The 12709-nt window shown below is 34.6% G+C and overlaps 1 protein-coding gene across 4 annotated transcripts in view; it reads left to right on the top strand.

The window, feature by feature from the left end:
* SATB2 (SATB homeobox 2) overlaps positions 1 to 9005 on the top strand; it is a 139749-nt gene extending 130744 nt beyond the window's left edge. For all 4 annotated transcript variants that reach the window (XM_081934814.1, XM_081934815.1, XM_081934813.1 and 1 more), the window contains one exon: positions 5831 to 9005. In XM_081934814.1, the coding sequence (XP_081790940.1) occupies positions 5831 to 6286 (456 nt within the window). In that variant the 3' untranslated portion in view covers positions 6287 to 9005. The remainder of the gene's footprint in view (positions 1 to 5830) is intronic.
* Positions 9006 to 12709: the final 3704 nt, after the last annotated feature.

The following is a 12709-nucleotide window of genomic DNA, read 5'->3' as shown; positions in this document are numbered from 1 at the left end:
TAGTTGCTGTTGTTGTTTAATAATGATTTGAATTTTCCTGAGACTGTAACCATAGGTTACTGTGTCGTTCAAAAAAGTGATAGAATTAAATCATTGTATTTAATCTTGTTTCATTGCATTACTGTGTAAAACCATTGCTTCCAACTTCAAGAAAATAATCTTGATATCCTTATGAAGTTCCTGATTATTAAGTCAAAGGACAAAGGGCAAAATCAACTTTAGCCATTTCTTGAAAGGAAAAACAAGCACAGGTGCAAGTGATCATGCTGTGCAATGTTCTAGGAATATTCAGGAATAGAGCTTTCTAGCAATTTCTAGAGCCTTGGCAGGACTCTCCATCTAATAAATCAAATTTTGATCTGATTGCCCATAGAGCCAAGTTACAATTGCATTAAAAGTTGTAGAATATCTAGCAAAACATTATTGTTATTATTATCTTCATTCTATAAATTGCTGGCTACAGATAAACTGTTCTCCTAATTCTCCTAAGATATGTTTATAGCGCTTGCAAATTTTTGTTTTGAGAATATCTGTAATCTGCAAAGCTTTCCCTAGCACTAAGGGAAAGTTGGAAATGGCAGCATTTAAAAGATCTTCTCTTATTTATTTTTCTATTTAAAACATTCATATACTTTTTTCATAACACATCTCAATCTGATTTAGCAATCAAATGTTAAAGCAATACAATGAGATAAAACAAGCAACCTAGAGCATGCCCACTATGAAATATAGGAAGAACTGGATACATGGTTGTATCTGTGTGTGCACTTGTATGTACATACTGTTTCCCTTTTTTTTGTAAAATCTACTTCCACAAAAGGTTTTCCTCAGTCACTATAGCTTTATTGTATACCATCATGACTTATTTTCACTCAGAGTTTTTAAGAGTGCAAAAGCTTTTAACAAAAAAATTAAGTCAACAGCTTCATTACTAGATATAGGAAAATAATAACTTTAACCAGTAAGCCATATGTTTCTGAAAGAATGCTGTTCCTCCTATGAAGATCTTTCTGCAGCTGGAGCAGCCACAGAAAATAGACCTTCATTTCATTTTCATTCCAGTCACCACCTTATTCACCCTGAAAGTCTTAAGAAAAGAAACCTTAAGTAGAAGTCATTCAAAAAACGTTCAAGCTACTTTCAACCTTTTTTTGTAATTGAGGACTGTGCTTATTGAAAAAGTTAATAATTTTCTCTACTTTCAAAATTTGGTGGCAATATGCTGACATGACATGTAAGAAGCAAAACTAAAAATTTCAGGCAACCCAGTTTTAAAAAAGCTAACCTGGTTATGACAGTTTGTTAAAAGATAATGAAACTTAAAAGGCCAAGTGGTTCATCTTGATGCCTTTGAAGGCCACTGAACACAGTATTTCAAATAAAGTAGTATCCATTCCTAATGCAAAAGAAACCACTTTGGAAATGAAAAGTGTGTGTGTGTGTGAGAGAGAGAGAGAGAGAGAGAGAGAGAGGGAGGGAGGGAGGGAGGGAGGGAGAGAGAGAGAGAGAGAGAGAGAGAGAGAGAGAGAGAGAGAGAGAGAGAGAGAGAGAGAGAAAGGGAGATTTTTCTTGGAATATTAATGTGTCTTAACTGGGTGTATTTTTTCCCCTTCTGTTCAAACATATCTGATTCTTGAAGACCCTGCAGTTTTCTTGGCAAGGTTTTTCAGAAGTAACTTGCCATTTCCTTCTTCCTAAGACAGAAAAAGTGACTGGCCTAAGGTCACCTATCTGGCTTTGTAACTCAGGAGATGAACAGAACTCATGGTCAGTGGTATTAACCATTAAGCAGACTAAGCGCATGCTTATGACACCAGGCCAAAAGGAGGCACCACAAAGTTGAGAAAGAAAAAAAAAACCAATGAAGATTTGAACAGTATGTACAAAGGAGGAGGGCACCAAGATTTGTCAGTGCTTAGGGCACCAGTGAGCCCTAATCCGCCATTGTTCAGTCTCTTGGTTTCTGGATTGATGCTTTAGCCACTACCCCAAACTGGCTCTCGGGTGTAATATTATAGTTCTATATATTAATAAATATGGGTATTTATTAATATATAAATAATGATATATTAATCATAATCTTTTATGAAAAGAAGGAGGTAAGGCAGTGGAGGATGGTTTTTCAAGTATTTTTAAAAATAACATTACTGCACTCCTTTCTGTATGTTTCCTTTTCTCCCATCTAATCTATTAAGAAGTCTGGCTAAATAGTGACTGACTTCACTATATCCCATGAGAGTGGGACTTACTTCATAAATGATTCATAGTCTATACAATCATTTAAGAAGCATAATATACATCAACAAATGGAAATATGAAAGTTGTGATTAAGTCAAGTAGCTTTCATGTCATAATTACAAATAATAGTTACAGAAATTACAGGCATTAATATGAACACAGCTAATAAGTTTTTGTATTTATAAAGATATATGAGAACTTAACATTTGTACAAAACAATACTATTTTTTTAAAGGAAATAAGCAACCATGTGGTAAAGCAAAGAATGGAGGTATTTGGTGATGTAAACAATGTAAAAATGTGACTCCTTTCTCCAGTCATCTAGGAAAGTTCATAAATGTAACAAAGCTAATCTTTTTAAAAATTAGCCTTGAGCCTAGAGTTGGTAAAATTTTGGGTAGATATGAACAGATTTTATTGTAAGAAAGATTTTACTAATTAGAAAATAATGTGATTGAGAAGATTCTATTTGTTTCTTTTTCACACAACAGATAGCTTTTTAAGAGTGGAAGCAGAGGCTATGCTGTGCAAATATCAACTCTGTAGTAAATATTTTTTATTAGCTATCAATAGCAGAGAAAATCAGTTATGGTGGATAAATAAATGGCAATGACTCCAGCTATTTGCCAACCTTCTCACTGAGGAAGTTGAAAGATCTTTACCAGGAACTACAGATTTTCCAGGAATATAGTTTGAAACCACTGCCTTAGTTTATTACAACTAATACAGATCATTCCCATAATGATATACAACATTATATATTTTCCTAAATGTAATCATTCCATATCATACTTCCTTCCCTGCAGGCGTGTACTGTTATTTTTTACACATGGTTCCCAGCTGGATTTCATTGTGGCCTTCTAAACATATTGCAGTGTTGTATGATTTAATAGGAGTCACTTATCTTTTTAAAGTCAGCTTTCATCATATTAGGTATCGGTACATTTTCTATCTGAATAAGTTAATACCTTAAAAACTGAAAATTAAAACCTAAGAAAAGTCAATTTTTAATAAACAAAACAGTTTTGTGCTTGTTGTTTATGTACACGTATGGTTGCAGTATTCCCTTAACATTAAAGTGGAAATGCATTAGGGAAACAGAAACATTTGAGACCTGTGGCTAGGGTAGAAAACATGTTTCAGTTCAGATTTGCAAGGAGATGGGAAATGATTTGAGGAAAAAATAGGAAGTCATTTCCAGATGGTCACAATTGCAGAGAAAACTCATGTGCTTAATGAAGGGGTAGAGGGAGGAGTGAAAGTAGAAAGCTTAAAATCAAAGCCATGTTTGAATTATAATCCTAAATTACTTAAAAATAAATGAAGAGAGTTGACCTATTTATAAACAATACATTGTATTTAAGTTACAGTCCGCTTTTATACAGTCCTTTCAGGCTTTGCTGTTTATACTCAATCAATGACAACTTGTAGTGGATGCAAGATTCAGCTCAGATACAACTGTCACTTTTGCTTCTTGTTTATACATGCTGTAAGAAATTTGACTTACTTTCCTTGATAACAATGCTGAAGTTCAGAATAATTGGTAACTCTGATTTAATACAAGCCACCAAAAAATATGTAACTGATACCAAAAGAGGAAAGCAGACATTTTTCAGTCTGTGAAGCAAAATGGGTAGTTGAACCCTCATCTTTTATTCCACAGCATTATATTAATATATATTTCTTCTCTTTTAACAGGGAGAGGGGGGGGGCTTGAAATTAACAGTCTAGAAATGGGGGTGGGAGAAACCCAACATGCTTAGATAAATAATTTTATGTCAAATTATTAGTGCTACTGTTTAGAATATAAAGCTTCAGTATAAGTCATCAAATACATTGGCTGGGAGGCTTATCAATTTTCATTCCTGAAATAGCCATAGGAAACAATTGATAATCAGTTCTGATGTTTCTTTAGCTGTAACTTTGTTGCTTGTATCCTTACGATTTATATTTTTTGTTTCCTGATTGCTTATTTGTACCCTATGACTATCATTAAGTGTTATACCTTATGATTCTTGATGAATGTATCTTGTCTTTTTATGTACACTGAGAGCATATGCACCAAAGACAAATTCCTTGTGTGTCCAATCACACTTGGCCAATAAAAAATTCTATTTTATTCTATTTATTTTATCATCAATAACCACGATAGGCTGAACTGTCATCTGCAGATGTGTATAACTTTGGTTTGGGTTTCTACCGGTCAAATATAGAGAAAAATACCGAAATAGATAGTCATGCTTTACTTGCAGTTGAAGTATTTTCACTTAACTTGGTCTTTAAATATAGTTGAATGGAAATGGTGAGACATCTTAAGTAAGTGCAGTCATGTGAAAAATAAGTACACCCCATTGAGGCCTTCAGAAAGATTATAAATGTCAGGCCATCCCAGGAAGTTCTCTTAATTTTAGCACATGACGTCAATTCCATTTTTGAATAAAATAATTGTAATATACTTAACTATGTTGCCCTTAAAGTTGAAGAGAGTATGACCTACCTTGTAGCAACAACTAAGTTTTAGAATTGAAATCTGCCTTCCGGCCTGCCTGTCTACCTTCTTTCCTGACTCCCTTTCTTTCTGTCTTAATACATCACTGGACCACCCATTGGTGAAAAGTGATGGTGCAAAACTTCTGGGACATTTATTTCCAGTTGTGACATTTTATTCCATTCTTATTACTGTTGTATTACTTGACATAATGGGTCATAAGCTCTATAAAACATATTTTTCCCTGTTTCTGCACTGGTGATCATTGCAAATATTGCCATAATTTGCTTTGTGAATTTAAGTGCTGCAGAAGAAAAATGTGAAAAGTAATGAAAAATCCTGTACAATTGAACAATTTCACCATATACTTGGGAAACAATTGAATTAAAAAGAAATCATAGAATGCGGCAGTTAGAATGTTCAGAGCTAACATGTCAACCTGATTACCACCAGGATCAGAGAGAGGCAGTTTGTCTCTGGATACTGGTTGCTTATATCTTGCTTGAGGGCTTTCTGTAAATTGGAACTGTTGCACGAATAGTATTCTGGAACAGATGGACATTTTCTGTGATTCAGCACAGCTCTTTTGTACATTTATTCATATACATACATACACCTAAACTAAACGTTTGAGTGTTAAAAGGAAAAAAATGAAAACAAAAATTATATTGTGGTTCTTGTACCATTAGTGGTATAAATGATACAACAACAAAACTATCCTCGGATTTTAAGCTCAATGCCAAAGATCCTTCTTCTCTAGAACCAAAATCTAGCTTTAGATTTAATTTTCAAAAACATTATGGCCTCCTCTGACCCAGCAGAGCTGGGATAATTTCTTATTTTTTGAATATGCTTTTGCTTCTGACTCAAGGTTTCATTTTTCTTATCCCATGTGTTTTAGTGAATATATTTGATCTGTAAATCAGAAGTAGTAAGTCTTCATTTCATCAGCCTAACAAAATTCTTTCAATTCTCTGCTCATATTGCCCTATATAAATATTTGACTACCAGGGATAAATACGAAGATACCAATTTGATTAACAATGAGCTAGATTTATGTGAACATATTTTTTTATTAAATATATAAATCTATTTGTTTTGCAGGTGCTTCATAGACAGCAATCTCAACCAGCAAAGGAAAACTCCCCACCAAGAGAAGAGGCTCCACCCCCATCTGCAGAAGATGCATCTACAAAAAAGCCAAGATCCCGTACTAAGATTTCATTAGAGGCTTTGGGTATCCTTCAGAGTTTCATCCATGACGTTGGCCTATATCCAGACCAGGAGGCCATCCACACTTTATCTGCCCAGTTGGATCTGCCCAAGCATACCATCATCAAATTCTTCCAGAACCAGCGTTACCATGTAAAGCATCATGGGAAACTAAAAGAGCACTTGGGTACAGTGGTGGATGTGGCAGAGTATAAAGATGAAGAGCTGCTGACTGAGTCAGAGGAGAATGACAGTGAGGAGGGTTCTGAGGAAATGTACAAAGTGGAAACTGAAGAAGAGAATTCAGAAAAAAACAAAGCAACTACTTTAGAGACTGAGCAGAGATAATGTGAAAATATCACAGGCAAAGCAATACATGGTTCCAATTTTTTTTTGCTTCTTTCAGAAAAAAAAGTGTTTTGGAATTTTCCAGTGTGCAAAGAATATGTGCAAATTGAACAATTATTTTGCATAACTCAATCAGACATTCCCTTGTAACAGGCACTTGAGTGTTACACTTTTTTATGTTTTATTGAGACAGTTAATTGTAATTCACATAGGATTACATCATTATTAATCTTGCACTTACGAAAGGATCCTCTAGTAAGCAAGTTACAGGAAGAAACAACTTATGAAGGAAACAATAACAGTGTGCAGATGTGTGGTGTGTATATAATATGCACCATATGTAAGTGGATTATATATATATAATCCACTTACATACATACATACGTACATACATACACACATACACACATATATACATATATGAAATCTGCATGTGATGTAACGAAACTTTACAATCAGAAAGTATAGACTGTGAAATCAGCTCGTTAAAAGATGAGTCTTGTTTATATAAACCACTTCACAATGAGTCGCTTTGGCTTTTAGATAAATTGCTGCCTGCTCTCAGGGTGTGGTTACTGTTTTGAATATCTATTTATTTTCTATGTTTATCCCTGATTTTTTAAATTATTAGTATGGCTTCCACTTTGGCAGCTTGAGGGGTAATTTTTTGAGGTATGCATTTTAAAAAATCCTAAATCAACACTGCCAGAAATAATAAAACAGGGAGTGAGAAGATGAGGGACAAAATCAGGGCACCTTAAAAATAATTTTAAGCCAAGTAACTTCTAAACAAACTTTAGTACACAATGCACATTTAAATTCACAGAGCATGTTTTGTTCTATATTATTTCTGTAGCAAACAGATGGATTTTCATGGACTTATCAGTGAAAGTTCGATGCACAGTAGACTTATCTCTTAATGAAGTCTTCATGAGCAGTTGCTTTACAAGATTTATTGTGTGGATTTTTATATTGAGCCACAGTTTATAGTGGTATTGTTTTTCAAATGTGCAAATCATCTACATTGTTGTTGCACCACTTTTTATTAATTTCAGTGAGACTTGTGCAGCTGCAGTTCCTCCCTTGCTCCTTTAGTTTTTGTCTGATATTGATGTTAGGAAAATTGTTGTTTATATATGTTGATGTTGCTTTTCAACAAAGATTTTACGAATGATTTTTTTAAAAAAGCGAATCACCGTTATTTTGGGCATGTTTGACATATTAGTCAGTCAGAGTCTGTTAGTTCTCCAGCGCTGAATTTCCTTTCATACCTCCTTTGTTTTTGTTTTATTATTGCTGTACTACATTTGGAGCTTTGTGCATAAGGCTCATTATCTCAGTAAGACAAAACTTTCAGCCAGCAGTCTCCCAAGGTATGCGTTTCATGTAGTGTGTGGCAAAGTTTGTGGGAACAAATGTTCTAAACTTGCTGCACTTCTAGGCAGTAAGAAAAAGCCAAGCAATTTTTGTTTAGTCATTTCCTTGACTCTAACTGAAACCTTTTCCCAGTGACCTAGCATAGCAATTCCATTACATAAAGCAGAACTAATGCTGACTGACTCTTCAATAGTATAAGCATTAAAGCTGCAATCTACTATAGTTTCCAACCAATTTTTGAAGCCATGGTTCTGATACAAGCAGTCTTCAGTTCCTTGTCCACATTATAGTTTTGAAAGGGTAGTATGACTTTCTAATGGGTCTAGGTTGCTTTGCAGACTTCTAACTTCGTTCTTGACATGTGCTTTGTAACTTTTAACAAAGACCTCATGCAAATATCACTTGGAAAGCTATTTTATATTCTTGCACAGGCATTGTAATATATAACTGTTAATACTATTTATATATTTGAAAGGTATAAAAGGCAGTCATTAAAACAAACCTCTGTATAGATATTACTCAAAGCATTAACAATGTAACAGGGAGATGACATGTTGCAATACAAGCTAATTTTAGCTGCTCAGTAACCTCTAAAAGTTTTTAAAGGGGCTTCTCCAAAATCAGTATTTGACATCAACAAATCTGTAGCTGTGCCCATTTTCTATATCCTTAAAAAATGTTGGCTTGCTAACTCTTCATACTTTATTTCTGTAGTATGCTGCAGCTTTAATCAACATTTCAGAAGGCGCTGGTTTATGTTTTCCTTCAAATTATCTTTTCAGTTTCTTCTCTGAAACACTTTTGCTGAAATCAGTACTTATATGTAATATTGGTCAATCTCTCATAAGGTTATTCATCTCTTTGATGGCATCAGCATTGGTGTTTTTTTTAAAAAAACTACAACACTTCAACCAAAAATTTAGTAGGTATTTTTTTCAATGCTGAATCTTGCCTTTTTATTTTAAATTTCACTGTCAATTTTGCAGTGATTCTTTTAAGTGAATCTGTGGGCATTTTCGCCTGTGGTCTTGCCAGAACTTTAGCGAATTACAATGCATATATGTCTATTTATTCAATATTCATCATATTATATCTATTTGGAAAAAGAATTTTTTCTTGTAGTGCCTCTTAACAAAGCACAATTTTCCGCCTTTTTGTGAAGTAAAAGAAAACTAAAAAAAAATGGTGTTATTGCGGTATCAACAATGTGAATGAGGATTACCATATTGTAAATGTTCTTTTTCCATGTAAATCAACTTGATCTTTGTTATCACTAAGTGATAATTAAATTTTAACTTATGTGCATTGTTAGTCTGTTAGAATTTTTTGGTTGTTAAAATTAAACACATTCAGTAAATGACTTAATTTGTGAAATCATTTTTGGGGGTACATCAGTTTTCCTTCCCATCTTCCTGAATTGATACAAAATCTAAAGAATGAAAAAAAATCCAATTTTATTTTACAAATATTGTACAAGATACAATAATCTTAACTGTGGTTTTTTCCCCCCATAAGAATTGCAGGTACTGAAGGTTAGAAGTGTTTTCTCCCAATTGTATCAAATTATCAGAGATTGCCTGGACATATCCTTCCAGTTTTCTTGGCAATCCCCCCCCCCAAATGGTTTGCCATTGTCTCCTTTCTAGAGCTAGGGAAAGTGATTGGCTCAAGGGCACCCAGCTGGCTTTGTGTCTAAGGTGGAATAGAATTCATAGTCTTACAGTTTCTAGCATGATGCCTTTTCTACCAAACTGGCTCTCAAAAAGTTTATATATATATAAAGAGATGAATTTGGAAATATGGCTGGTTTCTGGAAGCAAAAAGATATCCCCCCAAAAAGGGAAAATAAAAGAAAATAGTTTCAGTATAACTAATTTGTCCAAGAGTTATCTGCAATTTTTGCCTTGTTCAACTACTTACAATCTCCACCTTTTCAATATTATTGAAACAAAACTTGGCTCAAAGGCCAATGTTAAATTCAAACTTACATTTTATAAAAATAAACACATGCAACAGAAGTTACAATTAACATCTTTAATGATTGCATCTCCTCAAATGGGAACAAAAGAAAAACAGTACAACAAACAAACAGACCTATATATCAAGCAAATCGAGCTCCTTTTTTATCTTCTTTTGCTACTAAATTTCAGTGACCTCAGGAAATGGCTCCTGGGGATCTTATGCATCTCCTCCTTATGAATCCATGAATATAAAAGGAAACTCACTTTCAGAAGCTTAAGTCTCCGTAGGTACCTCACCATCAACACCGTTGTTACAGATGCTAAGATGATGAAAAGCAGGGAAATAATATGGCAGGAAAATGCCTTAGATACTTGGATTCCAGATTCTTTTGTTCTTCTATAATGGGTGGGGAACTCTGGCCCTTTTATGACTTGTGGACTTCAACTCCCAGAATTCCTGAGCTAGCCAAAATTCTAGTAATTGAAGTCCACAAGTCTCTGGGAACAGATGTGGGGAATTATGGCTGTCCACAGCAGTCCACAAGTCTCCGGGTCCACGAGTCTCTGGGAGCAGAGGCTGCCATGCTGGCCCAAGAATTCTGGGAGTTGAAGTCCACAAGTCATAAAAGGGCCATAATTCCCCACCCCTGCTCTATAATATGGGTGAAAAAAATATGCAAATTTAGGAGTTGGCAGACTTAATTCTCTCTTGTTGCTGACAATGGAAGAAATCCATAGCCACTTTTTCCTGAAAGTTAACAGTTTATGAGCTAGCATATCTTGTCTAGCACTGTTATTAAGCCTAAGATATTTGGGGTTTCCCCCTTACAAACAGCATTAGAATAAAATAGGCACCTTTGCAGCAAGCCCTCAGAGAGAGTAACAGTAGCATCCGATTTCTCCACAGAACTCCATCTTACATTGACACTGTCTTGGTTCCAAGATGGCATCTTCTGAAAGCTGAATTTCATTTGGGAAGAACAAATTCCAGTCATGGTTATTTCTTTCATGGGTATTAGAAAGTATTTCTTAAACACATTATTTTGCTTCCTGCCACCATTGCATGGAACTTCAAATAGATCTTTTAGCTTTTCAATAAATAGTACACAATATCAGAACAATTATCAAGCATGCTTCACAATAAGCATGTAAAATTGTCTGGTGGTATAGCCTTGCTGAATTGTCTAGTAACAGAAAGTTGTAAAGCTGTGTTTCTCAACCTTCCCCAGCACAGCTGGCTGGGGAATTCTGGGAGTTGAAATCCACAGGACTTAAAGTCGCCAAGGTTGAGAAACACTGTTGTAAAGTCTCTTTGAAGAACAGATAATCCACTGAAATGTGCTGTTTATAATATTCAAAACAATCTAAACAATCAACTGAATAGCACTTGCTATGTATTTTATCAATTCAGAAAGTTTGGGAGGAGGGAGATTATTTAGGTAAGCACTCTAAAAAAACATACGGGCCCTTCTTACACATTTTCGAAAAAGATCATTTGGTAGGCTATTATGGCAGAAATATTTTTATTAATGCTGCTTTTTCACTATACTTACCTGCTGCTGTTGTCTCTTTTCAAACATATTTGAATCTCGCAGACATATGTATTTCAATTTTAAATTGAACGTGAGTGGAAAAAATAAACATAGAAGTGTTTTCCCCCTCAATTATGGTTGTGAACATACTGTCTCCCCCCCCCCCATTCTCAAACCTTTAATTCGTTATTAGTTTTGTACCACTTTTGCAAATACGAAGAAGAATGAATCGAAACATTCTGGAATAATCACTTTAGGAAATCTAATATACACTTGCCAAATGTTGTAAATTGACTGGATCCTTGAGTAGGAAAAAAAAAAAACCATACAAAATTATCTTCTAATTTCCCCTTATAATGCAAAGCATACAACAGCAGTAAAAAAAAACCACTATTTCCAGACAAACCAAGTTTATGTTAACCTATGTGATGAAAAATAATCTAATACTTCCTGTATCTAGGACAGGGGTGTCCAAACTTGAGAACTTTAAGACTTGTGGACTTCAGCATGGCTGGCTGGGGAATTCTGGGAGTTGAAGTCCACAAGTCTTAAAATTCCCAAGTTTGGACACCCCTGATCTAGGAAGACAAGATTGATGCAAAATATCCAGCAACTTTAATAAAATATGTGAATTATTCTTTCTAGGTGTTCCTGCACTCCCTTACACACATGCTGGTATGGTCAAGCCAAAATTAAGTAGGAATAATTGCTTTCAAGACCAATGAAGCAACATGAATCGTGATTAAGGATAAAGACAATGTTAAGAAGTGTAAGCGCCTCAATCATGCTTTCCTTGCTTTTTAATCTCAGTAATAAACAAATAAGAATAGACTGATTCTTATGCCTGCTGTAATGTGTACTTAAATATTAATTGAAGTAGATATTGATTAATTTTAATGGCAAAATAGCTCCAAATATGGATATGTGTATTGTATAAAATGGTGGGGTGGCATGCTAAAAGCCCTTAGCCAATAAATCTTCCCAAGGGAAACTAAGTACTGACTCAGCTGTATGCATTCAAACTGGACTGCCCATTACGAAAAATACTTCCCCAAGGAAAGTAAACTTGTCGGCTTAGTATCAGAATATTTAGAAAGCCAAGGAATCACAATAAGCTGATTTTCATTGCCATGTATCTTCCCATAATGCCCAATTATAAGAAGACATAAATGACCCCACAAAATGATCCCACAAAAAAGATGCCAGGCTTTGAACTTACCATGTCAGCAATGGACAATCCTGAATCGGATTTGCACCTCACACAGCATCTGCTGGGACTCTCTGCATAAATAAGGCATAGTATCTTCCCCTCTGTGTGACTGCAGGGTCCTACATCAAACTAGATTATATCATGAATGGCTGTAAAATGAAGGCATATAACAGTACAGTATCTGATTTTTAAAAATATATATATAAATGATGCTGAGTTTCAAATGGCCTAGAGATTGATATTTAAACATAGATCTTTTAACATTTATATTTTATTGGGTTTTGCCAATCTAGTTGAAATGTTTATTTATATTGCTAGTCCATGTATGATATGCTATACGCTA

This window comes from Natrix helvetica (assembly GCF_964273705.1).
Source record: "Natrix helvetica genome assembly, chromosome: 1".
NCBI lineage: Eukaryota > Metazoa > Chordata > Lepidosauria > Squamata > Natricidae > Natrix > Natrix helvetica.
This window is presented reverse-complemented; position numbering and strand designations above follow the sequence as displayed.